Genomic DNA, 27,050 nt, shown 5'->3' with positions numbered 1-27,050 from the left:
AGCTCCAGCCCCACAATGTCCCGATCTGCCATTTTGTGTTCTTATTTTTGACATGGCAGCTATACTATGGCTCAGCTCAGGAGGTAGAGCGGGTCGTCCACTTATCGCTTTGGATAAAAGAGGTCATCGGTTCGATTCCCGACTCCTCCAGTCCGCATGTCAAAATGTCGTTGGGCAAGATACTGAACCCCAAATTGCTACCGGTGGCTGCGACAGCACCCTGCGTGGCAGCTTGCCGCCATTGTAAAGCACTTTGGATAAAAGCGCTATATAAATGCAGGCCAGTTAGCATTTACTTAATTACTTCCCAATGAGCTTTCTCAAATGTGGATCCAAATGTGAGGTGGAACATTACCTGGGCTGGAGTCCACTAATTAATTAATTTATTGATTAATTGAGGAGGCAGGGATTGGTGATTTTGGCCGACTGTTTGGTTCTCATGACTGACTAATTTCCCTAAACTTCCAACATTAGGCGTGCACTTCATAAATACCCAAGCAAGTCTGATTTGGATTTTCAGTATAGTTTCATTTAAGACAGTCAACCAATATCAGAGTTTATGACTACTGCTGCGTTGCTGTTCAGGTTGGTTTTAAGCAAGCTGTAGGCTCTAGGTGCATGTGTTTGTTCCCTTGTGAACTACTTGGTGTATATGTATCAATGCAACTCAGACTCACTCTCTGTCAGGGGGATGGAGATGACCACACCGTTCCCAGTTCCCACCCAAAGACGGTTTCCACCAATCAGCAGCGCCGTGATTCGCACAAACGAGAAGCCCAGCTTGCCTGTACCTGTGAATTATAAAGAAGTTGTAGCCAAAGTACTGAGGACTAGATTCCCCCTCCAACAAGATGACAGGCACACAGTATCTCACCAAGCATCTCCAACAAGATGACAGGCACACAGTATCTCACCAAGCATCTCCAACAAGATGACAGGCACACAGTATCTCACCAAGCATCTCCAACAAGATAACAGGCACACAGTATCTCACCAAGCATCTCCAACAAGATAACAGGGACACAGTATCTCACCAAGCATCTCCAACAAGATAACAGGGACACAGTATCTCACCAAGCATCTCCAACAAGATGACAGGCACACAGTATCTCACCAAGCATCTCCAACAAGATGACAGGCACACAGTATCTCACCAAGCATCTCCAACAAGATGACAGGCACACAGTATCTCACCAAGCATCTCCAACAAGATAACAGGCACACAGTATCTCTCCCCCTCCAACAAGATGACAGGCACACAGTATCTCTCCCCCTCCAACAAGATGACAGGCACACAGTATCTCTCCCCCTCCAACAAGATGACAGGCACACAGTATATCTCCCCCTCCAACAAGATGACAGGCACACAGTATATCTCCCCCTCCAACAAGATGACAGGCACACAGTATCTCTCCCCCTCCAACAAGATGACAGGCACACAGTATCTCTCCTCCTCCAACAAGATGACAGGCACACAGTATCTCTCCCCCTCCAACAAGATGACAGGCACACAGTATCTCTCCCCCTCCAACAAGATGACAGGCAAACAGTATCTCTCCCCCTCCAACAAGATGACAGGCACACAGTATCTCTCCCCCTCCAACAAGATGACAGGCACACAGTATATCTCCCCCTCCAACAAGATGACAGGCACACAGTATCTCTCCCCCTCCAACAAGATGACAGGCACACAGTATCTCTCCTCCTCCAACAAGATGACAGGCACACAGTATCTCTCCCCCTCCAACAAGATGACAGGCACACAGTATCTCTCCCCCTCCAACAAGATGACAGGCACACAGTATCTCTCCCCCTCCAACAAGATGACAGGCACACAGTATCTCTCCCCCTCCAACAAGATGACAGGCACACAGTATCTCTCCCCCTCCAACAAGATGACAGGCACACAGTATCTCTCCCCCTCCAACAAGATGACAGGCACACAGTATCTCTCCCCCTCCAACAAGATGACAGGCACACAGTATCTCTCCCCCTCCAACAAGATGGCAGGCACACAGTATCTCACCCAGCATCTTGCTGACGTAGGGCTCAATATCTACGTCCTGCAGGTGCTGGTGTGTGAGGGCGTGGTAGAGACGCAGCGTGGAGTCCAGTCGGATGGACACCCACACGCCGTCGCCTATCCATGCCAGCTGTCGCACCTGGCTCTCCCTGCGAGGGTGGGCATCGAAGGACTTCTGAACAGCGCGGTGAAGAGGTCAGGTGAAGAGGTTAGGGGTGGAGAAGATCAATTATGACATTATTAGAGTAACATTACACTTGTGAAAGTTGCATTGTGGATTGAGCTGTGTTGAACCCACCTCGATCTGCATGCTCTTGGGCTGGATGACGTGGATCTTGTTCTTGTAGCCGCACCACACCTTGTCGTGGACCACCGCCATGCAGCGGATGGAGTGATGTGGCCGACCCAGATCCATCAGGTGGTAGTTGGACAGATCCCATTGGCCATCTGCTGACGCACGCACGCACACACACACACGCACACACACACACACACACACACACACACACACACGCACGCACACACATACATACACACACACACACACAGCACAGGCTTGTGAAAACCTTTCAAAACGAATTAAGGAAACTAAACAAAATGCATATTTGGTCAAGCTAAGATCAAGGCCGTTGGTCTTCTTCATTTAAAAAAAGTTAACATGACAGTTTATATGATGCCTCCAGGCCTTTGTGAGAGTTTTGAGGAACAGAAGACCAACAATTGTGATGTATCGTAGCTCTGCTAAAAATAACTTTTAAAGGGCCGAGGTACCCTCAGATCTGTGGAATATGGCGAGGGTCCCATCAGCGAGGGCCACCAGCACACGACCCTTCACATGCCTACAGGGAGAGAGCAGACAGACTGTTGGAAATGAGCTCATTCAAAGGCGTTGGGATTAGAATTTCCCTTTCATGGACACTGAAAACACACGCACGCACGCACAGGCAAACACACACACACACACACACACACACACACACACACACACACACACACACACACACACACACACACAGACAGACAGACAGACACACACACACACACACACACACACACACACACACACACACACACACACACACACACTTCAGCAGTCCCCTAATGGCTCACTTACACCAGACTCAGCACAGAGTCCTTCAGTTTGATGGAGTGGAGACACTTCTTCCAGTTGCCAACTGCTGAGTGGACATAGAGCCTTGAGGGGAGACAGACAAGTTACTCCAGGGCAAAATACTGTGTGACTCTACTGGCATGTATGATTCAAATGACACTACATAATAAGTGAGAAGGGCCAGCATGTGACATTGACTGGTTCACTACAAAACAATATTTCATACTGTGTTAAAAGTCAGGTGTTAAAGGAAAAATCCACGCAAAAATAAAGTTCCTCCATTGGTCTTAGATAGTTAAACAACTCTCTTGGAAAGTGATTGTGTAGCCCTCCCTTCCCTCGTATCTATTCCTTAACTATTCCTAAGGGCCATGACTACAAGCGCAAATTCACTACAGGCAGCATGTGTTACTGATGACATCACTGATGATGTCATCCGGCATCTGGCTGCTGGTTGCCGGCCACTGATGACGTCATTTGTCCTCAGGGTTGTGAGTCAGTCAGTCAGCTTCAGACAGAGCCAGATATAGGCCGGCAGCCAGCTGTCGCCCAAGTGGTTGCGATCTCAGCAGTGATGTCATCAGTGAGTGATTGAATCAGTGAGTGAATGATGTTATCAGTGATGTCACTCTTTGTCAGTCAGCCTTCTGACCATCAGACAGGCCAAAGAATGTGGTCTCAGTACTCAACTGGCCTGATTAAACAACAGTTACACCTCTGAGTGTGATGAGGCCTTGATTACCAAAGTGAAGAAGTACTAATACAACAAGCCTAACATATACTGTCCAGTATATAACTTTTATATAATTTTCTTGTTTAGACTTACTATGGGGTTCATCGTGAGATATGGCTATGAAACAGATCCAGTGGCAATGTAATGGGTTTTTCAATATCAGTCAAGGCCTTAGCAGCGTGCCACGGCTAATAGAGATTTACACTGACTTTGTGAAGACATTATTTAAATGATTTCTCAGTAGTTGCTGTGGAGCTGCAGGAGAGTGGCGATTAGTTTAGCTGGGCTACCCACCAGCCGTTCTGGGCTCCTAGCCACATGGTCGGAGCCACGCTGGTGCAGTTCTTGGCCTCTTCACCTCCATCCTCCGTCTCCTGGGGAAGAGATGTCTCCTCTTTGGACTGGCCTGCGCTACTGCTAGGACAGACGGGTCGTACAAACAGTCATCTGATAAACCAGCTGCACAATTCAGGGGAGGCACAAACGTGCAACAAAGAGACTACACACGTGTTTACACACCGCTCAGTCCACATACAGTGTTAATCTAGGTACGCAAATACTAATATCAGACAAAACGGAGATAATCATTTGCTCTCTTTTTTCCAGTCTTTTAAACATTGATTGTGCAGCAGGTGCCTCCTACCTGTCGGCGGTATCCGCTGTGCGAGGCTGTGGATCGGTGAAGACGTGTTCAGTGAAGGGCCCCGGGGGTCCGGAGCCCCCCTCTGTGTGGCTGGCTGCCGGCTCAGGGACCTCCGTGGCCTCGGTGGCTTCCTCAGCCGACTGGGCGGGGTGAAGCTTCCCATTCACGGCGGGAGCAACGGGGGCTAAAGCATGACAGGGTTGAGACAAACAGAGGGCACGTTAGCGCTGTTGGACTTAACGGGATAGCTTGATTGATTCCGTTTGCTACATTACATATTACGATTTGCTTACCTTGTCCTTTGTCCAGTATAGGTGTGTCGGTGCGAGAGGAGCAGTTGCTGCGGGCCACGCTGCAGTTGGTGGCGCAGCCCACCAGAGTGATGCCAGCCAACATGCCCTCCATGCCCCCAGCATCCTCTCCTCCCCCAGTAACACCATCACCGGGATCCAGGACGATCTCCCCTGCTGGATAGTCGCTCTCACTGGCAGCTGGGTACGAGCACACCACACAGGTCAGGGTCAGCAGCAGAGCAGCGACACCGTTTTCATGAACACTTTATTTGGATAGTCGCCTAAAGAGAGTCTACAGAGTATTTGTAACACTTTTTTCAATCAAGTTTTTTTTTCAGATTTCCCCCCAATTGTACTTGGACAATTCCCCCTGCTCTCCCGGTCGTTGTTCCACCTCATCTGCCGATCTGGGGAGCGTGTAGACTAGCACATGCTTCCTCAGATACATGCACAATCACCAGCCACTTCTTTTCACCTGACAGTGAGGGGTTTCACCGGCAGGACATAGCGCATAGGAGGATCATGCTATTCCCCCCAGTTCCCCTCCACCTTGACCCACTCCGCCCTGACCGACCAGAGGAGGCACTAGCAAGCTAGAGGTAACATGGGGGCTCGAACCTGCATCCCTCGTGTTGGTAGGCAGGGAATCTATCACTGCACTACCTGGACACCCATATTTGTAACATTTCAACAGCTTATTAGTTGACATTCAACAATTCAACTCTTTCGCTTTGTAGATGTTGTTTTTAACAATTTATTAGTTGAGATTCAAGTTACAGATTCTGTTTGCTTCCAGTTCCACACACCTGCACCTAGTGTAATATGTAGGTATGTTCATGAATTGTCACATATACTCTATAGATAATCTGTTGAACCTGTTAAACATTTGAATTATTGAACAGCAACTAATAAGCTGTTGAAATGTTGCAAATACTCTGTGTAGGCTGTCTGTAGGTTGTGTATCCAAATAAAGTGTAACCCTTTTCTTATAGACTGTCTGCCTTGTTTTCAGAATAACATTTAATCAGTAGTCATGGGGATAATTCTAGATAAAAATAGATTTTGGTCAACAAGACTGGTAACTGGCAATTAAAAATGAGTAAATGTGTGATGACCGTTTACATTTTGAGTTTGTACTCTTTATAAATATAAAGAACAATAAGGCGTTTGGGTTACTTATTGATAAATTATGTTTATGAAACTACTTTGTTGCCTTAACGGTGATATAGTGAGATATCAGCAGCCGTTTCGTCTCACCTGGTACGCTGGAGATGCACAGCACATGGGCGTTGCACACGTTGAACTGGTCGACCAGCGAGCCCGGCTGGTTGGCGTCAATGATCACCACCTTGCTGGCTGAGTGGGTGCTGGTGAGGATCCACACTCGACTGCTCATGGTGTCTGTTTCCTGCAGCTCCTTAGACTGAGAGAGAGGAGAGGAGAGGAGAGGAGAGGAGAGGAGGAGAGAGAGGAGAGGACAGGACAGGAGAGAGAGGAGAGGACAGGACAGGAGAGAGAGGAGAGGTGAGGAGACAGGGTTTTGACATGACACAAAACAACTTAAAGGGGATGTGGTTCATCTGAAGAAAAAACAATGTTCACCATGTTTCTGCCATTACGGTATTTTCCAATATTAATTACAGGTGTAATGTTTGATGCAAACGCTGTACCTTCCTCTTCTCTGGGGAGCTGTGGTTGCTCTTGCCATCTCCTGCCTCCTCCTCTGTGTTCAGAGGGTCGCTGCTGCTGGGTGCTGCCTTGACTGCTAGAGACTCCTGGCTGCAGATCCTCCATCCACTCAGGTCCACGCCTGCTGCACACCACAACTGCAACCATGTACACAGAGACACGCACGCACGCACGCACGCACGCACGCACGCACGCACGCACGCACGCACGCACGCACGCACGCACGCATGCACGCACACACACACACACACACACACACACACACACACACACACACACACACACACACACAAAATCAGATGAGTTGTAGTTGGTCAGAGATTAAGGACAGGATTTTCTTTACCGACACAAAGCTCTAGTAGTCACATCGGCTATGTTACCTCAACATAGAAAACCATCATTCTCCCAAGTGTCTTACCTTTCTGTTGGGATCCTTCTCCACCAGGGGGCGACAGTACACAGGAACAGGGACATTCTTCATGCGGTTGTCCTCTTTCTCATTGGTTGTCTAAAAGTAGAGGTGGGGTCAGCAGCAGGGTCAGGAGACAAGCAGAGAAATTAATTACTGACTGGCTCCCTAAATACATCGACAGTCTTATTGGCCAATAATGAAATCCAACAGCATTCAATCAGCTCACCTGCTCACTATTGACCATATGGGGTCAGTAACAGGCACTATGAGCACAAGTTGTACAGGTACATAAATGGCATTAGAGGAAAGTTCCACCCTTGGACACTTAACACTGTAATATATCATCAATCTGTGATCTGTTCAGCGCATTCCAGGAGTAATTTTGTGATCAAGTCTAATTTACTTTTTTGTTGTATTCACTTTTGCTCAACCTGCCTCGTGTACTTCTGCTTTAGTTAGTGATTCCTACATTTCCCAGAATGCCTTTTTGTATCTCTGCCTCTTCTACTATGGATTTCTCCCTGTTTGATTATTGAACATGAGTTTAAAATGGGTGAGTCTAGAAAGAAAATCCTTACCTCCTTGAAACTGACACCAAAACCTGACATGCACAATCTGTATTCTGCTATCATATTTCTTGTAGCTGCGGTGGAAACATTTCGATGTGACATCACATTTTCTACATTTGGCCAGTTAGTTATAATAAGAAAAACACATCCTCTAACAACAAATTGGACCCAGAAATGCAAGGTACATCGCCAACAGCTGTTTTTTCAAGTGCTTAAGTGTTTTAAGGAGGGGACTTCCCTTTAAATACAAAAACAATACTACCATCATAGCTGACTTCCCTGTGTTAAGCATGGCAGCTTGAGACAGACAGAGGTCAACTCCAGAAAGACAGGAGTTTATTCCAGAGGTATTCATGTCTAGAAGACGCAACCGTAAGGTGTGTGTAGTGTCTGTGTAAGATTACTATGCACACGTATTTGAAGCATATGAAATGCAATGATGCTACATCCATCATGCCATAAGCAAATTTTGCCTTTGAATTTCATGCATTTTCAATGTAACAGTTCATATAGCTCATATTCAAGAACACTCCATTCGCTAAAAGTCTGCACTCAGATCTTATGGAGTTGTCTGTTGCACTGTAATAGACAAGCTGTTGTTGCCATGTGAATATGTATTCTCTGTGTTGTCTGTCTGCTGGTGCTATGTATGGGCAGGGCTTCAGGGGAAGGTTAGAGGATAAGCCGGTAAAGGTGCATGCTGGGACTCTGTAGGTCTCACTTGCCTGTTGTCTCTTCAGCGGGCCGTCCTGAGCGCTGTCCGTCTGACCACCAGTCTGTGGGAGAGCAGAGTTAGAGCCACCTGGCTACCAACACTCTCTGCCTTCTGGCCTTTCAGCTGCACAGGCTCACCCCATAGTCTGCCAGCCAACACTTAAAGTACATTCTGACGCTGTGAAAATGATGTTCATGCTTGAAATGTTCATAAAAGACTGAGAGGTTTGTGCTGTTCTGCCAAGATATGAATATGTCTTAGTCAGACTCTATATGGCCGACCATAGATATGCAAGGACATGCCTGTCTGAGGTAGCCAAAAACATTCATCAACAGTCTGATCGGAGTGCTGATCCAAGATCAGTTTCACCTTTCATTTGAATAATTAAAGAGTAATCTTAGGCCTTAGCATGGAGAAGCTTGATGATCGTTTATCTTCAAAAAGCAAAACTGCTCTGAGATACTTTGTGAACAGAAGTCCAGAACAACATCTGACAGAGCTGAGAGGAGGGCTGGAGGTGCTTTCAGACCATGTGGGTTGGGGGGGGAGTGTGTGTGTGTTTTGGTATACCTGTTTGAAGCGAGACGGCACACTCCAGCCACAGGCCTGCATGATGCCGTCGTCGCGGCGCATGTGCTCGCGGACCTGCCGGTACTGCTCGCGCCTCTGCTCTCGGCGGGCCGACAGTGCCGAGTCGCTGAGGAGAGACGCAACACCGTTACTGGCCAGTCTGCAAGAAGCCACGGGAGGGAAGAGAGAGAGAGAGAGAGAGAGAGAGAGAGAGAGAGAGAGAGAGAGAGAGAGAGAGAGAGAGAGAGAGAGAGAAAGAGAGAGAGCGAAGCGTTAGCAGCCTAGCCAGCCAGCAGCAGGAGTCAGAGAGGTGAAGAGACAGCAGTGGTTATTAGAAAACGCCTGGTTCATCACAGCAGAGGGGAAGTTAAGCTTTAGTGTAGTTCATCATGCTAAACTGACAAGAGCACCAAGTCTAAGTCTAAAAGGTGATTCATATGATTGAAGAGCAGATTTAGCACCAGTGCCTGGCAGGAAGTAAAAACTCAAGAATATGCAGCAATCCCAAGAGTTAAACTAGAAGAAAAATAGAAGAATTAGAGAAATTGCTTTAGGGACAGTGTGTGTGTGTGTGTGTGTGTGTGTGTGTGTGTGTGTGTGTGTGTGTGTGTGTGTGTGTGTGTGTGTGTGTGTGTGTGTGTGTGTGTGTGTGTGTGTGTGTGTGTGTGTGTGTGTGTGTGTGTGTGTGTGTGTGTGTGTGTGTGTGTGTGTGTGTGTGTGTGTGTGTGTGTGTGTGTGTGTGTGTGTGTGTGTGTGTGGATGTATGTACGTGTGTCGCTGGAATTATGTTGCTAGGAAACGGTTTGGACCCTAGTTTATTTCAGCAAACACTGCAACAGGAAGTAAGCTAGGGTCCATTTAGAATGTTTATGTTGCTTATCCTGAATCGTAGTGCTTGAGCTAATATCCAGAGTGTGACTTTAAACACAGTCCGTCTCTGTGTGTGTGTGTGTGTGTGTGTGTGTGTGTGTGTGTGTGCGTCTGCCTGTGAATGTGCGTGTGTGTGTGTGTGTGTGTGTGTGTGTGTGTGTGTGCGTGCGTGTGTCAAATATCCAAGAACCCTCAATAAGCTGGCACAAGCAAGCATCCATGCATCCAGACAGAGCGGGCGAGAAGGACAGTACAGAGAGAGAGAGAGATAGAGATTATTAGACATCAGAGTGAAGTGGGCTGGCTGCTGCTCACTCTTCAGGGAAGAACTCCAGTGTTCGGTTGGAGGTGGAGATCTGGCACATGGTGTGGCTGCGTCGCTGGGGGAAGCCGGCCGGCGAGGGCGACTTGTAGTGGATGTTGACGCTGCAGTACGGCCGCTTGACTGGCGGAGGGCTGGCCGACGAGCTGAAGAGACGGGCGAAGCTGACGGACAGAGAGAGATTTTCATGCTTTTTACTTGTGAACAGTACTTCCACCAAAGCCCTGGGGAGTTGAAAATAAAATCAAATAAAAACATTCACCGGTATCTATCTCTGATCCATGTCACGTCTGTACGATTTTCTTTAATAAAACAGAATCTTACAACTGCCAGATGGTGGACTTCTTTTTCTCCGTGATGTGCGGACTCTCCCGGGACGCCCTGACAGGAGAGAGACGTGTGTCAAATTGCAATTGAATGTAAAGAGCCTCAATCTGAAATTAGATATCTACAACTGGACAAAAGTGACACCTACCTGAACTTCTTAAAGGTGACTGTGTAAATGAATGTATTGGTCGCCAAAATAATGCAGAGTGGATTCTCTCTTTTTTGTAGATGTTACATGATTAACTTAAGCGATGACTTGTTTTCTCTTATCTCAGAGGTTGTAAAGCAGCATGGGTCACCTGATCATCTCTGTCCACCGGACGGCTTCCTGCAGCTCCATCAGTCTCTCTTTGTACTGGTTCCTCTCCATCAGGACGCGGGCCATCTCCACGCGGGTGAACCTCCTCCGCTGGGTCATGGTCATGTCTCCGTCCTGCATGGGCGACGAATACTGAGCAGAGAGCATACGGCATACGGCCTTTTTAATTACAGGAGGCTTCGGTTCCACAAACCGTTTGACATTAGACACCTAAGAATTAGATATATTTATTTGACTGAAAGCTAAGTCCCTCTCTCCAGGATTCAGGGGTCCGGCGAACTCATGCAAAGTGTACATGAACTTTTACGACTACATGTAGTAATGCTATCACTGAATGTATAAAATGTTAGGGACATGCTCCTGATATTGAGTTGCACAATCTACATCTCAGTAGTCTCAAAGATTAAAACCCCTTCTCTAACTTCTCTGCTTCTCAGACAGATTGCATGTGTTGGACCAGTGATGCAGACTGGGCCAGGGATGGGGTTCACTCACATCGTCACCTCCTTCATCCTTGGAGTCGTGAGATGCTCCCAGAGCCTCTGCTCTTAACCTGCAGGTCGAAAGCAGAAACCAAATTAAAATCCTTCTTTTTAGTCTCTCAAGCTACTTTGGCCCTTATTCAAGCCAGGACAGCCAATGGTCCCATTACTGCGTTGTTGGTGAGACTGAGGGGAGGGAGCTTGGACGTGATTGGTTGACATTTTGTGGACTTAGAGTTAGAGGCAAGCCTCTAACATTCAATCAAGGTTAGGCGCTTAGTTAGTCCTTAGTTATATAGCACAAAGGATACTCACATTATATCCTGTGTCTTGATAAGTGTTTAAAGCGAGCGGGCAGCAACACTGACATTATTGAGAAGGGCTTCTCTAAAGACTTTCCATCCACCCACAACAAATCTAATTTCATCCATTATGTCAGAAGTCTCTAACATAAAACTGAGTCCAGTGCATCTCAAACACTCTCCTAAGATGTATTGGTTATTGTAACCATTTATTGGATTTGCCACCATTTCCGCCTGGGCACCATGTGGCAGTAGATGTGAACTTCATCCACAAACACAGATAAGCTTCCACGCTAAAAAAAACATCTACAACAAAAGATTTTGCCAAGATGAGAGAAAGATTCACACTGCCAGGTCTGAATGGTTTCCAACTGGGCTTTAGATGCACTTTTGCATTGTAAAGCAGGTGAACATGACTGATTTCCACCAACCCATTAAAAAACCAAAATACTTTAAAAAGATAATACGAGCGTTTTAAAGTTACTCGCAAAAAACAACAACACAAAAGCCAAAAGCTCACCTCTTGAGTTCCTCCTCCAGCTCCTTGACTCGGGTGTCCACCTTGTTCTTGGACTGTCTGACTGCCTCCAGCTCCTCCCTCAGCACCTCCTGCTCACCCGACAGCTCGTCCACTTTGGCTATGAGGTCGTTCTTCACTATGTTCAGAGCATTTCTGTCAGGAACAGGACAGAGGTGTTTAAGGTCGTTCACGCACACAGACACACGCACACACATGCACACTGTCTCTCTGTCTCCTGTCTCTTACTTGGTCTCTAGGAGCTGTTTGTTCTCTGTCAGCAGGTTCTCCACCTCCTTGCCCATTCCTGAAAAAGTCACAGTCCATCATCACACACTGAGAACCAACAATCAGTTAAATCCAGTGATCCACAAGTTAAAGATTAAAATGTATTTTTCATTATATTTTCACTGTTTCCTTTATAAAACTGCTTTTCAAAAACAGGCAAGGGGAGTGTGTGATATAGTGCAAACAATGGGAAATCTCTACAGAAGGAACATTTTTCATAATTCAATAAAATGATAATTAGTGGGACAGGCTGAGTATTGATTTATTGTCAGGCTCTCATGTTGACAAGCGAGCTAAGTCAAGATGAAAAGATCCATTGTTAGATATCAGGGGGAATATTAAGTAAATTTAAGTCGTTCCAAGGAAAGTGGTCCATTTCCCTTAGCAATTTTTTCTAAACTGAAATAGGACAGTGGGCTGGCTGTAGTGTCACAAATTACAGTATAACATAATAATATTCCTTATAACATATACAATTTGGTGGAAATACACTTTTATCCAAAGAGCCTTACAGTACCATGGGTGTATACATTTTTTCACACAGGTTGAACTGTTCACGCTGACAGTGTTGATGCCTCTTCTATTATTAACACAAGGTTTGAACACAGGAGCATCAAGCATGGTGCACAATAAGCTAAGCACACACATACAAGCTTATATCAAAGCAGGAATGAGCTTGCTGAGAGACATGAAAAATACAAAATAATGTTAGCCAGCCAGGAGGTTCTTGTAAGGCAGGTATCAGTTACAAAAGGCTGGGGGGGGGGGGGGGGTTGAAGCCATTTTCCTATACAAAGAAAATGGTCCTTGGTTGACATTAGATGAGAAAATTCCACTCAGTTTGAGGTGGTGATAGATAACCTGGCTCCAGAAGCAGGGGACGTACTCACTCTCCTTTTTCTGTGCTCAACCTGAGCATCTTATTAAGGTCGTTTAGATTGGCAATTTTGCCTACAGCGCTCTGGATTACACAATTAGTTTTAAAGAGAAATGTCATATAAAATTTTGGTAAATGGGCAATTTTTAAACTGAGGCTTGCAATAACTCCCACTTATAAAGACAAGAGGGTTTACTGCTTCACCAATGTCACCGCTGTTCAATAATCATTGCCACACATTACCTATAATTAATCTCTTAAATGTAAATCACTCATCACCTTTTATGGCGGTGCGGATGGTTGCCTAAAATGTATTGGCTTGATTAATATATATTACTGACAAATCAATTTGAATTTATGCTTGTTATAATTTACAGCGTGTCTATATAACCCTCATCTCTCATGAGAGCCTTTCATTATGGCAAGTGAATATTTGAATGAACAAAGACTTTATCAAAGCCAACTGAGCTTGCTTTGTTTTCTGTTGAACTGGTGCAGTTGACATAACCAGGTGAATAAGACTTTGTTGTGTGGTAACCTGGAAAACAGTAAACGTTTGAATAACTCACTCTACATGTTCCTCATTAAACAGCCTGGTAATCTTCAGGAACTGCACTTTATTTTCTTGCGCCGAGGCTCTGCGCTCCCCTCTGAGGGATTAGACCGTTCTCAGGTCATGTTCTGCTAAAGGTTAAAGGTCACCACCACTGGCCAAAAGTGGAGTTTTCTACAAGGCTGATTAAAGTAGCTCTCTTTTGAAATAAAACAATGCAGGACTGCAAAAGGGGGAAGAAAACACAAATAAAAGCAGAAGAAAACACAGACAAAAAGAAGGAATAAGAGGGATGCCAAAGCTAGAGGCCAGGAAGTGACATAACAAGCCAATAGGATGAGCATAGTAATGCTTAACAAGGCAAGGGACGCCTTACCGAAGAAATCATCACGGACTGGAAGCGAAAGAGAAGAGAGGAGGAAGAAAAGGAAAGGAGGCAGGAATGGAGGAGAGGAGAGAGGATGCTGATAAGCATTTATTAACATGGGTTTGGAGAACAGCAACAGAGCTAGAAGACTCAAAATCAAAAGCAGCTATCTAGCCCCTAAGGCTGGCCCAGTGTCAAGCAGGCTGAGGGAGCTATCTAACCCTAAGGCTGGCCCAGTGTCAAGCAGGCTGAGGGAGCTATCTAACCCTAAGGCTGGCCCAGTGTCAAGCAGGCTGAGGGAGCTATCTAACCCTAAGGCTGGCCCAGTGTCAAGCAGGCTGAGGCCCTAAGGATGGCCCAGTGTCAAGCAGGCTGAGGGAGCTATCTAACCCTAAGGATGGCCCAGTGTCAAGCAGGCTGAGGGAGCTATCTAACCCTAAGGATGGCCCAGTGTCAAGCAGGCTGAGGGAGCTATCTAACCCTAAGGATGGCCCAGTGTCAAGCAGGCTGAGGGAGCTATCTAACCCTAAGGATGGCCCAGTGTCAAGCAGGCTGAGGGAGCTATCTAACCCTAAGGATGGCCCAGTGTCAAGCAGGCTGAGGGAGCTATCTAACCCTAAGGCTGGCCCAGTGTCAAGCATGCTGAGGCCCTAAGGATGGCCCAGTGTCAAGCATGCTCATATTTATGACGTTTTATTATTGTCCAAATTACCCCCGTCTTAAAAACCACTACACTAAGACTTTTAAGGGCATTTTGAAGTCACAATGAGTATCTTGATTCCATGATTTCACTTAGTCCCTGTTGGTACAGGAGGTTGAGATGGGACATTCACAAGAAGTGTAAACCAATGGGATATCAGTTAGGGAGAGAAAAGCAATTTCATTTGATGGGATGAACGGAGGACCTGGACTGATCAAAAATCTGTGACATATTGGTTCAAATCTGTATGTATGCCTGCTAGTACTGGGGTTTGTAATGTTTTTGGCATCTATTGTAAATAGGTGTATATTTTGAGGTTAAACAAGCGAAAACCTTTAAGCCCACGGCGCCACTCCCCCTACTCTTCTCTCATCCCCCCAAATACCACCCATATCCCCCCTAGCCACCCCCCCCCCCCCACCCAAAACACCACCCATTATGATGTGCTTACTCACTTATTACTGATTAATAGCTACACTGAGATATGGAGTTTTGAGAACAGAGAGGAGTCAAGAGAGTAATTCAGTGTGACAGAGAGGGATACCAACCCATCGTGTTCAGATACACACCTGAGAACTCGCCTATGGGTGTGTCCAGCAGAAGCACAGAAAGGGGGGGGGGAAGGAAAGGGGTGACAGGTTAACAGATGGATGAGAGGACGGGTCAAACCTGCCTTCCTACTGGTGCCACACCGAGAAGACACTAAATGCAGAGACAGAGTTCAAATAAAAACAAAAACAAAAAAATCCCCCCACTTTCAACTGCAAAACACAACATCAACAAAATCCACCAGAATCCAAACAGAACTTTAGAGTGAAAATGGAAATCTAGTCGAAACATTAAAGGAACACTCCGCCCATTTTCAACCAGCTTTGTATCATTAGAACATCAGTAGTATATCAGAAAACTGTAAACGGTTTTGAAGTCTGTCATTTAATTTGACAGTTATTGAGTGTTAAAGTGTGGACCAGTGACATCACTGGTCCACACTAACTCAAATTAATAACTCATTAACTCAAATCAACTCTCAATAACTGTCAAACTATTCATCATTCATCTAGTTTGACAGTTATTGAGAGTTGATTTGAGTTAATGAGTTATTAATTTGAGTTAGTGTGGACCAGTGATGTCACTGGTCCACACTTTAACACTCAATAACTGTCAAATTAAATGACAGACTTCAAAACAGTTTACAGTTTTCTGATATACTACTGATGCTCTAATGATACAAAGCTGGTTGAAAATGGGCAGAGTGTTCCTTTAAGTATAAAACAAAATAAACCACATTAAGGTCAGATTAGTTACAGATTATATCAATTAATCTGTTACCCTCATAATATTTGAAACAGGCTAAATATAAATGTCTCTCTGTCGCCCTTCAAAAAATAAATAATAAGGGAAACACATGGATGGGCAGCTGAGGGGGTGCAGCCATGGTAGGAGCATATGGTTTCCTAGGAGGACTGTGCAGTGAATGGGGAGTGTGTGTGCGTGCGTGCGTGCATGCGTGCGTGTGTGTGTGTGTGTGTGTGTGTGTGTGCGTGTGTGTTTGTGTGTGCGTGCGTGTGTATGTGCTGCTGGCATGGAGGAACTGCATATTCCAGCCTGGGCCATGCAAGGTCAAAGGTCAGAGTCGGTGCAGTGGCACAATCACACAGCCTCACATGTAGCTTCTGCCCCACAGTAACACAACGGACAAACAGATGCCGGCTTTGTTTAAATTCTACCAGCAAGCTGACTGAACATGTGACTCATCTGACACTACCCAATAATATCATGTGTTAGCTTGGCCTAGGCTACTGTGGGAGACTCACTTTCACCTACCCAGTGTGGATGATGAGCACAGGATGTGGTAAAACAGTATTTAATGTGTAATTAATTGTATAACTACACTGTCTATTTGTAGTATTCCAGGTATTTTGGGACTACAATTCCCTTGGTCACAGCTACAGTTTGCCCTCTCAGACTAACCTGGTAAAAGCATACCGATCACGTGAACTCACATTCTGTTTTCGTTCTGTGAATCAGTCTGGCCTCCAGCCCGTCCACAGCATTTTTCAGTGGGTGGGAGTACTTGCCTTGACTGACAGCTCCTTCAGCCAATCAGCGTTGTCAAATCCAAAACAAATCCACACAAAAGAACGGCGAAAACATGTTTTCCGCTGAGAAACTCCGGTGGTGCATACTTTTGTTCTTGTTTAATTGTTGTTATCGAGTCTATCTCTGCAATAACTGCACACAACACGAACGGCTGTGTTTACTAACGTTGACGTTACTGCTTGTTGCTCCTCGAGCTGCCATTATTGTTTTGCCAGCGGCGACCTGTATTTACATCATCAACTATGAAGTCCCTGATTGGCCCGCGCACTTTCTCATTTCTGCAAATCGCTGTGGGCGGGCTGGAGGCCAGATTGATCCGCAGAACCAAACAGAATGTGAGCTGACGTGATCAGTATAGAGACACTGCATGAAATAGGCCACGGCCATCATGGGGAAAAGCTCTCCATTCACTTCCATACACCAGCATCATTTTCCTTGAATTAAACATAGCTAAAAGCTGTTGTGTGGCGGGCTGCGCAGACAACAAATGTAAAAAATCGCAAATTCAAGTTTTTTTGTACTCCCGAGAAAAACAAGGAAGCCATTGAGAATTGGCGAGAAGAAAAATGTGGATCTAGCTCTCAAGGAAGTAAGTTGGAGTGTTCATCTTCCGTATATATGATCTTTGTATGCAACACATGACATAGGAGAATGCCAGGATTGGGGGGGGGGGAATTTTTGTTTTCCTCTGTATTGGGCGTGGTTTCTGAATGATGACGCACTCCGCAGTGACTCTATGGTTTTCCAGTACCAGGCTACTCTCAGATAAACATATTAAGTGATGCATCTATAGACAAAAACAAGTTATGGCAGCTAAGGCCGTGTTTGTACCTAGAAGCTCAGCTCCTGCATCCACATCTCCGATGATGTCCGACTTGGCGTCTTTGATCTCGTGGTAGAGGGAGTCAGTGTTGATGCCGAAAGCCTCATTCACTATGCCCTGGGAGGGGCTGAAGCACACATGACACCACATCACACAGTGGGACTATGACAAACCACGACCCGTGTTTATGATAGTCTGCGTACTGTGTGTGTGTGTGTGTGTGTGTGTGTGTGTGTGTGTGATGCAGCCACTGACTGCACACTGTACCTGTTTCCTCCTCCATAGACACGGGGGTCCACACACATATCCAACTCAGGGGTCGAATCGATGATCTCCTGAAACTCGGACCATTCATCGCTGCTACCCATACCTGTATAAAACACCACAGAAACACATCAGCAGCTGCAGGCTGGAGCCTTCTGCATGTCTTGCTAGAACTTAGTTGGCCAAAAGGTGAAGATTTGTCTTTGGGCTCAACCAGGATATGAAAAAATATACCCATCAGTATACAAAGTACAATTAAAAGAGTAAAATAAATAAATAAAAAATACAAAAGTAAGCTGTGTTAGCCTTGAGAAGGACAGCATTACATTTATTTATTTCTCTACTCTTTCTTTATTTGAAAAAGAACATGAGGTCATCATGGGTGTTAGAATGTAAGATCATCGTACGTTTTTCTACATACATCTTAATATACAATATACGGTATTATTCTCAATGGTGTACATACACAATCCATTTTCCCAGTACTCATTATTTACATTTGTCTAATTTAAGCCTTAAACTAAATGTGAGTCTTTCCATATAGTATATTTCATTTATAATCCCCAGCCATTGGTCCCTTGTCGTTGGATCAACCCGTAACCATTTATGGGTTAGGGCTTTCTTAGTACTTGTCAAAGGTATATTCATTCAGGTGTTCATAGGAGCACACCAGCACAAAAGGCACTGGTGGAGGTGCGTCAGGCAGCAATGCCCGGCAGGTAGACCATCAACCTGTATCATGATAAATCAGCTGCCACCTCTTTGCCAATATGGATGTATTTTCAGGCGTGCCCAGAAAATGTGGAAATGGTCAGCCATAATTGAGGTTCCACATTGCCTCCAATAAAGACAAAATTACATTTCATCTAGAACTTAGGAGGCTAATTACATTTGGAATAAACAACATGGCAGCATCTCAAAATGCTAGAAGAGAGCAAAGGGAGAGTCGTCATCTGAGATGATCGTCAGCAGGAGACAACAACTTCATTATTGTACAGTAGCATTTAGAAGTATTTAGAGTCATCTTCTCACCGATGCTGACATTCCTGGTTTCCTGGGAAACCTGCACCTCCATGTTGCGGCTGAGCCGCTTGGCACCTTTCCTGCGGTTCCCGGCCCGCATGGCGTCAAACTGGGCTTGCGGGAGGAAGCCGTCGTTGTGCGGGGTGACGCTGGCCGAGGGGACGGAGGAGGTGGGCGTGTTGGACTTGCTGCCTGCGCTGCTGGGCGTGGCCGCCACCGAGTCCGACTCCGAGCCGTCCTCCTTCGAGAGACACACACAGCGAGAGCGTCGCACAATGAGGGCAAGTTCACACGTTCACTGACCAGCCTGAAACACCTGCCTCAGGCTGCCTGTGTCGTTTAGTTTGGAGCTTTTGGTGAAGACACTGGTGAGGTTTTTAGTGTTGGTTACCCGGATGTGGGGCATATTTACAGTAGAATAGATCAGTCACTAATGTCCAAGTTTCTAGTTTTGTAATTTTTTTTAGTTTTTGTCTAGGATTCATACTATTGTTATTCTTTATAAGAATGAAATAAAGGGTTTATAGCACATATTATTACATTGCATCTTTCTTTTCTTTTTTTGCCAGTTTAAGTTTTGTCCATGGCCTCCGTTTTCAGGATGCCACAATGGTTGTGGACAGATAAAGGTTATGCATGTATTAATATGTATTTTAATGTGAAGTCAAAAATGCTTGATGCTTCAACAACTTTTTGATGCATGACACCCGTGAATACAAATAACTTTGCTGGTTCTTTTTACAGTTTTTCTTTGATAAAGATGATTTGATGTGTCAGATTCTTTGCGTTTACCCAAACTAATGTGTGTGCTGCCTACTGCCTCTGATTATTATGCTCCAAACTGAATCATCAGCAATACCAAAAAATCAAAAAGTCTGGAAAAAGATACTAAAGGTCAAAGCTTTATTGAATAGATCTAACTATAATCCTAAGATTTGGACCATGAACAAATATAATAGGGCTGCATTTCTTTAACTGTTCTGGATGAAAAGATCTTTAAATTGAAGCTAACAAGCTGAACTTATTTCACAGTTAAATAATAATAGTATGGAGCCACAACAACAAAAATTGCTATCTCATGTATTTCTGCTGAGACAGAATTCAGCTATGTATGCGTCTTCTCTTACCGTGGCTGCTTCCCTCACAGCTAAATCGCTCAAAGTGAGCCATTAAACTGCACGAGCAGCGTCGTTAAAGAGGAGACTCTTGGAAACACTGAATGCGTAAGTAGAAAGAAAAGATGAGGACACATACAGCAGCATGGTAGAAGCTGATACTCTATGATCACACGGAAAATAATCGCACAGTTAGAAAGAACAATCCACAAGAAAACAAATATGGACCCCTGCCTGCTTGAGTCCACATGTCCCGTCGCATCGAACGCCCCTTATCCGACTTTAAGAGGTAGCCTAACAAGTGAAATGAGTGAGAGTGAGAGTAAAATGCTATTTTCTCAAAAGTGACACAAGCAGGCGTGGGGTGGGGTGGGGTGGGGGTGATCCTTGCGGGTGTGCTAGCAGGATGGGCGGTGGTACGGCTAGCCCCTCCCCATGCCCGGGGCTGTGCTCACGGGGGGAACAGGCCCGTCGTCTGTCACACCTGATAGCCGGAGCCGAAGTTGGGCTGGCCGAGCTCGCTGACCTGCCAGATGTCTTTCCCGGGCATCATCCTAGCCCCCCCAAGACCCCCACGTACCATGCCCTCGCCGCTGGGGTACAGGCTCAACGACGGTGGGCGCTCCGCTTTGCTGCTGGCAGAGGAGACACAGAGAGAGAGAGGCAGAGGGGAGCGTGAGACCAGACCACACATTCATTCAGTCATTCACGGGACACCGTGGACAGGCCACCAGTCCATCACAGAGCGAACACAGACACACTGACAACCACCCACACTCACACCTAGCTATGGGCAAGTTAGACTCTCCAATCCACCGGACTTGCATTATGTTTGGATTGAGGGAGGAAAGAAACCCACGCGAACTCAGGAAGAACATACAAACTCCACACTGACTAGACAGTGTCAAATCAGGGGGGATGATAGAGAGAGGGATTGAAGAACGTTTGGTGGAAAATAAATACTGTAGTTGAGTTTGAAGGTTCAAGAAAAGCCCAAGAAAGGACAAGCAACAAAGGCTCTGGAGGCATGCGAACCAGCCCACAAAGCCAAACACCTCGTCATTTAAGAGTCAGACAGACAGACAGACAGACAGACAGACAGACAGACAAGCAGACAGACAGACAGGCAGACAGACGGACAGACAGACAGGCAGACAGACGGACAGACGGACAGACAGACAGACGGACACAGCCAGCCAGCCAGCCAGCCAGCCAGACAACACAGGCACAGTACAGGTAGGTCAGGATGTAAAAATCAAACAAATTTCATACCTAAAGCAAGCTGGTACTGACAAGGCTAGAATAACGCACATATGATGAAACTACTTAGACCTGGCTCATCTAACAGCAAACCAGACATGCATTAAATCAAATCATCACTGTTTCTCTTACATATAAATTTAAACTGTACTTAATGTTTCGCCTTTGGAGGATTGTTTTCAAGGCAGACGAGAGATATTTTAAAGAAGGGTGGACAGACAGAAAAACAGACAGAAGGCCAGACAGGCAGAGCAGGCCAGGCAGACAGGCTGGACAGACTTGCTGGCAGACACAACCAAACAAGGGAGAAAGAGGAGAAGGTAGATGGAGCAAACTGGAGGATATGGGCTGTATTGCCTAATTATAAACCATTCCTCCATCACTCCATCTTTAAAATGTTACATTACTGACACATTCCTCCATCACTCCATCTTTAAAATGTTACATTACTGACACATTCCTCCATCACTCCATCTTTAAAATGTTACATTACTGACACATTCGCAGTTTCAAATCGCTCTCATCACAATCCGAATCGGTTTTATTGCCACAATATGCAAGATTACATAATGAGGAATTTGGCTTAGTGTAAGTATGCAGCGTAGCGGTCATATCAATGTTCAGAGATAACAGGAAAATAGGAAAAATATCGAAAAGACAAAATCACAACATTGCAAGTGCAATCCAATATACAGTATACAATATACAGTATACACGAATATGAGGAGTGCTAAGTAGGACTTCAATAAAATATGAATTTACAGTCCAAGTTAAATAGGCATTGAATAGGACTTTACAATCTAAGCCGTGCACGATGTAGCAAGAGTAATCAATGGAGTAGAAAGTTCTTGTAGAAATAGCAGCTATAATACTTTAATGTAGTGAATGTAGTCCAGCTGCTGTAGCTGTAAAGTGAGTTTTGATTGGGGGGCTCATGTCAGTGGGGGAGGGGGGGGGGATTCAACTGTGTTCAGGGGGTAGTGGGGGCGGGGGGGGGGGGGGGGGGGGGCCTGGTAGCGTCGTTGGTAGAGGGGCTTTCGGGCCTTGTTGATGAGGCCGATGGGACTTGGGAAGAAGCTGTTCTTGTGGCGACCTCAGTGTTTTGCCGAGGGGGAGTATTTGAAGAGTTTGTGACAGGGGTGGGAGATACTCATAAAACAACTAATAAAGCCAAAGCATATAGCAATAGTTTTATATGCAGGGTGCAGAGGCACTAATAAAACAAAGTATGGGTTCTCAGTCACATTGTAAGTCCAAGGGGCAAGCAGGCCGGTTGGCTGGCAGAACAAAGGGGAAGGGAGTGAGGGTAGTTGTGGGTGGGGGTGCGGGGGGGTTTATCTTACAATTACCTTTTCCTCCATGTGTGGCGTTGACTGTGCACACAGCAGCACAGATAGCCAGACAGACAGACAGACAGACAGACAGACAGACAGACAGACACTGATTAGAGAAAGACAGGAGACAGCAACATGCCACGCCACATGACACTGAGACTACCGTAATATGGAGACAGGCATATCAAAACCACACACACACACACACACAGACACGCGCATGCACACACACACACACACACACGCACGCACGCACGCACGCACGCACACACACACACACACACACACACACACACACACACACACACACACACACACACACACACACACACACACACACACACAAACCTGCTGACGATGGTCGGTAGTAGACTAATACATTTTGAGATGCTGCCATGTTGTTTATTCCAAATGTAATTAGCCTCCTAAATTCTAGATGAAATAATTATTTTTTTAAGATTCCTTTTTTTACATCTCATGCTTTATTTGACAGATAGTTACAGTGAGACAGGTAGATATGGGAGAGAGAGTGGGGAGGGCATGCAGCAATGACAATGGGCCGGATTGGAACCTGGGTTGCTGAGGGAAGGACTGAGCCTTATGGTATGCTATGGTCTATGTGCTGAGCTCATCATCATATATAATAAACATTTAGGATATTGCATAAAACATGAAACTGTGGAAGAAGGCTACTAATGAGTGGTTCAGATAGAGACGCGGCACCAGATGTCCCACTCCTCCCGTTACATGCTCAAAAATACTCAGAACAAAAAACCAGTGAGCATCACAATACAAGCTGGCAAATAAACTACAAACTTTCTTTCTTTTTTATCAAGTTTCTTTCAAATGGCCCGTTCCTTTATTGCAGAATAACTGGGATGTGGAGGCTAAATGACGTCACATCCGTTTTGTTAGCATTCCATTTAGATCAGATCTAGTCGCTACTAGCCAGGCTAGCCATTGTTAGCAATAACTGTTGATAACAAGGCATTTCACAGCATTTTGCGCATACAAACACTGCAGCAACATGTCCACACAGATAGAAGTTAGGCAGTGCTGTGTGTACAGCTGATTTAATGAGACAAAAACAAGACAGAAGTGCTAATAAACAGTATTTACTACGATTATAACTACTGTTGTTGCGCGGAGCAGCCATCTTGGATTTTTGAGGTCGGGGCTGTTGAGGCTCCTACGAGTTTGGAATGGGAAATACCAGCTCTGGTGACATCACCGTCCCAGCTCATGACCTTTGAACCGTAAGATTACCAGTTCCCAGTTATAAAGGAATGCACCAAGATTCCCCCGCCCCTTTTCTCCCAAATTGTACTTGCCCAATTCCCCCTGCTGTCCCAGTGATTGCTCTATCCCATCTGCTGATCTGGGGAGAATTGTAGACTAGCACGCTTCCTCCGATACATGTGCAGTCGCCAGCCGCTTCTTTTCACCTGACAGTGAGGTGTTTCACTTGCAGGATCACGCTATTCCCCCTAGTTCCCCTCCCCCCTGGACAGACGCCCCGGCCGACCAGAGGAGGCACTAGTAGAGTGACCAGGACACATACCCTTAATCCAGCTTCCCACCCACAGACACCGCCAATTATGCATGTATGGACGCTCGACCAAGCCGGAGGTAACATGGGGGGCTTGAACCTACGACCCTCTGTGACTACCCGGATGCCCCCCCCCAAAAATTCCCCTCCCTCAATGTTGGTAATGACTGTCAGTGGTCGTACATGCTGCGCATCACGGCTCCTGATAAACAGATGCTACAGTAGCACCCACACAGTGAGCATAGCCTAAGCCCTTGTTCACACAGGACGCCGAACGTAAGCAGAACTGAAGCTTGAAGCAGGCACAAGCTGAACGTACACCTAACCATTCACACAAGACGCCTTGTCTTTTCCTCTCAGCACCTACTCTCGCGCCTTGAAGCTGCCCACAACTCCCATTGACGTCATGCCTGCGGCGGAGCGGCTTCACGCTTGGAAAATCGGCGTCAATCCTGAGTGATCGCTTCGGCGTGGCGTGAGCGTGGCTTCGGCAAGGCGTCAGCGTGGCACGCGCGCGGGTGGTGTGAACGGCTTCGCCTGTTAACAAGGACGCCTAAGTGAAACTTGTGGGTTCAGCGTAGGTACAGCTTCGTTGAGTGTTGCTTGGGCGTACTGTGTGAACGGGGGCTAACACGCAAAGCCTGCTGCATTCAGCACAAAACAAGTTGAAACTTACAATTCAAATCAACACACAGAAACACACACACACCCACACACACACACACACACACACACACACACACACACACACACACACACACACAATGACTCACGTTCGTCCTGGGCCTTCTGATTGGCTGTTGCTCCCTGCCTGCTGCATTTTGGAGCGCTCTATGTGTTCCACATACGTCTGAATCATCTGCGATCAAGGAAAGTAAGACAGAGAAGGCCGGTGAGGAGGACACAGCAAAGATCAGATCCCATGAAAAATAGAGGAGAGGAGAGGAGAGGAGAGGAGAGGAGAGGAGAGGAGAGGAGAGGAGAGGAGAGGAGAGGAGAGGAGAGGAGAGGAGAGGAGAGGAGAGAAGAGCAAAGTAAAACAAATTAAATGAGTGAAGATGTGAGAAGAGAGATAAATCATAGGAGGATGAGGAGGGTGAGAGATATTCAGGATTGGGGAGTAATAGGATGATATGGAAATGGATTACAGTAATCTGTCAAATAAATGTTAATATGGCTGGGCGATATAGCCCAAAAATCATATCTCTGTATTTTTAGGCTAAATGGTCATACACAATATGTATCTCGGTATTTTCTACGTAAGTCAAAGCCACATGTGAGCTGTCACAAGCACTTTATTAAAATGAGTGGGTTGTGCGATATGGACAAAATCAAATATCAAAACATTTTTGACCAAATAATGTAGGGATGATGCTTGATGCTTTAGGGATGGTGTTTTTACTAAATATTTACACAATTAGATTTTTGATAAATAATCATCAGTAATGTGGATATAATGACTAAGTGGGTAAAAGCAAATAATATAACGGCTGGAACAGTCTGACAAATCCAGGAAATGACATCACAGATGCAGATGACAATATTATCATTAATCAAATTACCATCATTTGGTTAATTGATATAAACTGCTGTTTTCCTCTCACCTCAGTGTGGCGCTGGTGCAGAGCGTTGAACTCTTTCTTCATGTCGGACTCGCGCTCCTCCAACCGGGTGACTGAGACACAGACAACAGTTTAAGAAACCAGGACGGACACTTACAGATGAGCTAACATAAAATAATAATAATAATGAATTCAAACACCCCTTACTAAGCCTTTCCAGTTGACCAATTCAAATTACAATTGGCAGTTAATTAAATATGTGGGTCAAATCAATGATAATTTCATAACAAATAGCAGAGCATTTGGTATAATAAGGAAGGTTTGTTTTTCCAGTGTTTCATCTCAATTGAGCATATATATATATATATATATATATATATATATATATATATATATATATATATATATATACAATACATACATACATACACGTACATGTTGTGAATGCGGAATACTCACCACAGAAGACAATGTGTGTGTGTGTGTGTGTGTGTGTGTGTGTGTGTATGTGTGTGTGTGTATATATATATATATATATATATATATATATATATATATATATATATATATATATACACACACACATACACACACACACACACACACACACACACACACACACATACACACACACACACACACACACACACACACACACACACACACACACACACACACACACACACACACACACACACACATTGTCTTCTGTGGTGAGTATTCAGCATTCACAACATGTACGTGCTGTATGTCAGCATTGACAAGGTAATGACAGGACGAACAGTCTAAAAATACAAACACAGCGTGTCTACTTCCCTTCCCCGCTTCCCCAAAAGGCCACACAGTGGAAATAATTGTGCTATCCTGACCCTTTTATTTTAATTAATTTATATCTGCTGCCTGGAGGACTGCACGTGTATTATTTATTGAAATTCATCAAATAAATTAAATCAATTAGTTCCGAAGTAGCAGGACCAGTCTATATTGCTCCAGTCCGGTCTCAATACAAAGCCCCTTTTTTTAAATCTTGGACTTGTTGCTCTTCTTGCATCTATTTTGATTCACATTTCTGTTGTCGTCATGGACCTCAGACTTTTAGGCATTGATGAGCCTATTCCTATGCATTGACTAATGGCTATCTTATCTAGTACAGGGTAGATTTGCATTTTGCAGATAGATCTACACTCACTCAGTGTTTATTCACTATTTTGGCTGAACAGGACTTGGTTTGCTCTGGTCTCGGTCTTCTTGACCTGCTCTTGGAAATGACATTGACTCGACTACAGTGCTCTTGACTACAACCCTAACTGAGATGTTCATCAATAGCAGCGAAATGTG

At 45.3% G+C, this 27,050-nt stretch overlaps 1 protein-coding gene across 1 annotated transcript in view; it reads right to left on the bottom strand.

Annotated features, from left to right (window-relative positions):
* The window catches only part of mapk8ip3 (mitogen-activated protein kinase 8 interacting protein 3), a gene marked incomplete at both ends in the record, with an annotated part of 40,699 nt that overhangs the window by 4,394 nt on the left and 9,255 nt on the right, over positions 1-27,050 (bottom strand). The window contains 27 exons of the mRNA XM_083650029.1: positions 678-791; positions 2,027-2,198; positions 2,322-2,470; positions 2,795-2,862; positions 3,138-3,218; positions 4,162-4,281; positions 4,511-4,694; positions 4,804-5,001; positions 6,061-6,226; positions 6,474-6,629; positions 6,911-7,000; positions 8,199-8,249; positions 8,759-8,885; positions 9,944-10,114; positions 10,275-10,331; positions 10,577-10,710; positions 11,092-11,149; positions 11,901-12,053; positions 12,147-12,204; positions 15,252-15,263; positions 17,614-17,732; positions 17,873-17,975; positions 18,902-19,133; positions 20,588-20,639; positions 22,617-22,640; positions 24,924-25,009; positions 25,755-25,825. Coding sequence (XP_083506155.1) covers positions 678-791; positions 2,027-2,198; positions 2,322-2,470; positions 2,795-2,862; positions 3,138-3,218; positions 4,162-4,281; positions 4,511-4,694; positions 4,804-5,001; positions 6,061-6,226; positions 6,474-6,629; positions 6,911-7,000; positions 8,199-8,249; positions 8,759-8,885; positions 9,944-10,114; positions 10,275-10,331; positions 10,577-10,710; positions 11,092-11,149; positions 11,901-12,053; positions 12,147-12,204; positions 15,252-15,263; positions 17,614-17,732; positions 17,873-17,975; positions 18,902-19,133; positions 20,588-20,639; positions 22,617-22,640; positions 24,924-25,009; positions 25,755-25,825 — 3,006 coding nt within the window. The remainder of the gene's footprint in view (positions 1-677; positions 792-2,026; positions 2,199-2,321; positions 2,471-2,794; positions 2,863-3,137; positions 3,219-4,161; positions 4,282-4,510; positions 4,695-4,803; positions 5,002-6,060; positions 6,227-6,473; positions 6,630-6,910; positions 7,001-8,198; positions 8,250-8,758; positions 8,886-9,943; positions 10,115-10,274; positions 10,332-10,576; positions 10,711-11,091; positions 11,150-11,900; positions 12,054-12,146; positions 12,205-15,251; positions 15,264-17,613; positions 17,733-17,872; positions 17,976-18,901; positions 19,134-20,587; positions 20,640-22,616; positions 22,641-24,923; positions 25,010-25,754; positions 25,826-27,050) is intronic.

This window comes from Poromitra crassiceps, assembly GCF_964638095.1.
Source record: "Poromitra crassiceps genome assembly, chromosome: 13".
NCBI classification, from domain to species: Eukaryota; Metazoa; Chordata; class Actinopteri; order Beryciformes; family Melamphaidae; genus Poromitra; species Poromitra crassiceps.
This window is presented reverse-complemented; position numbering and strand designations above follow the sequence as displayed.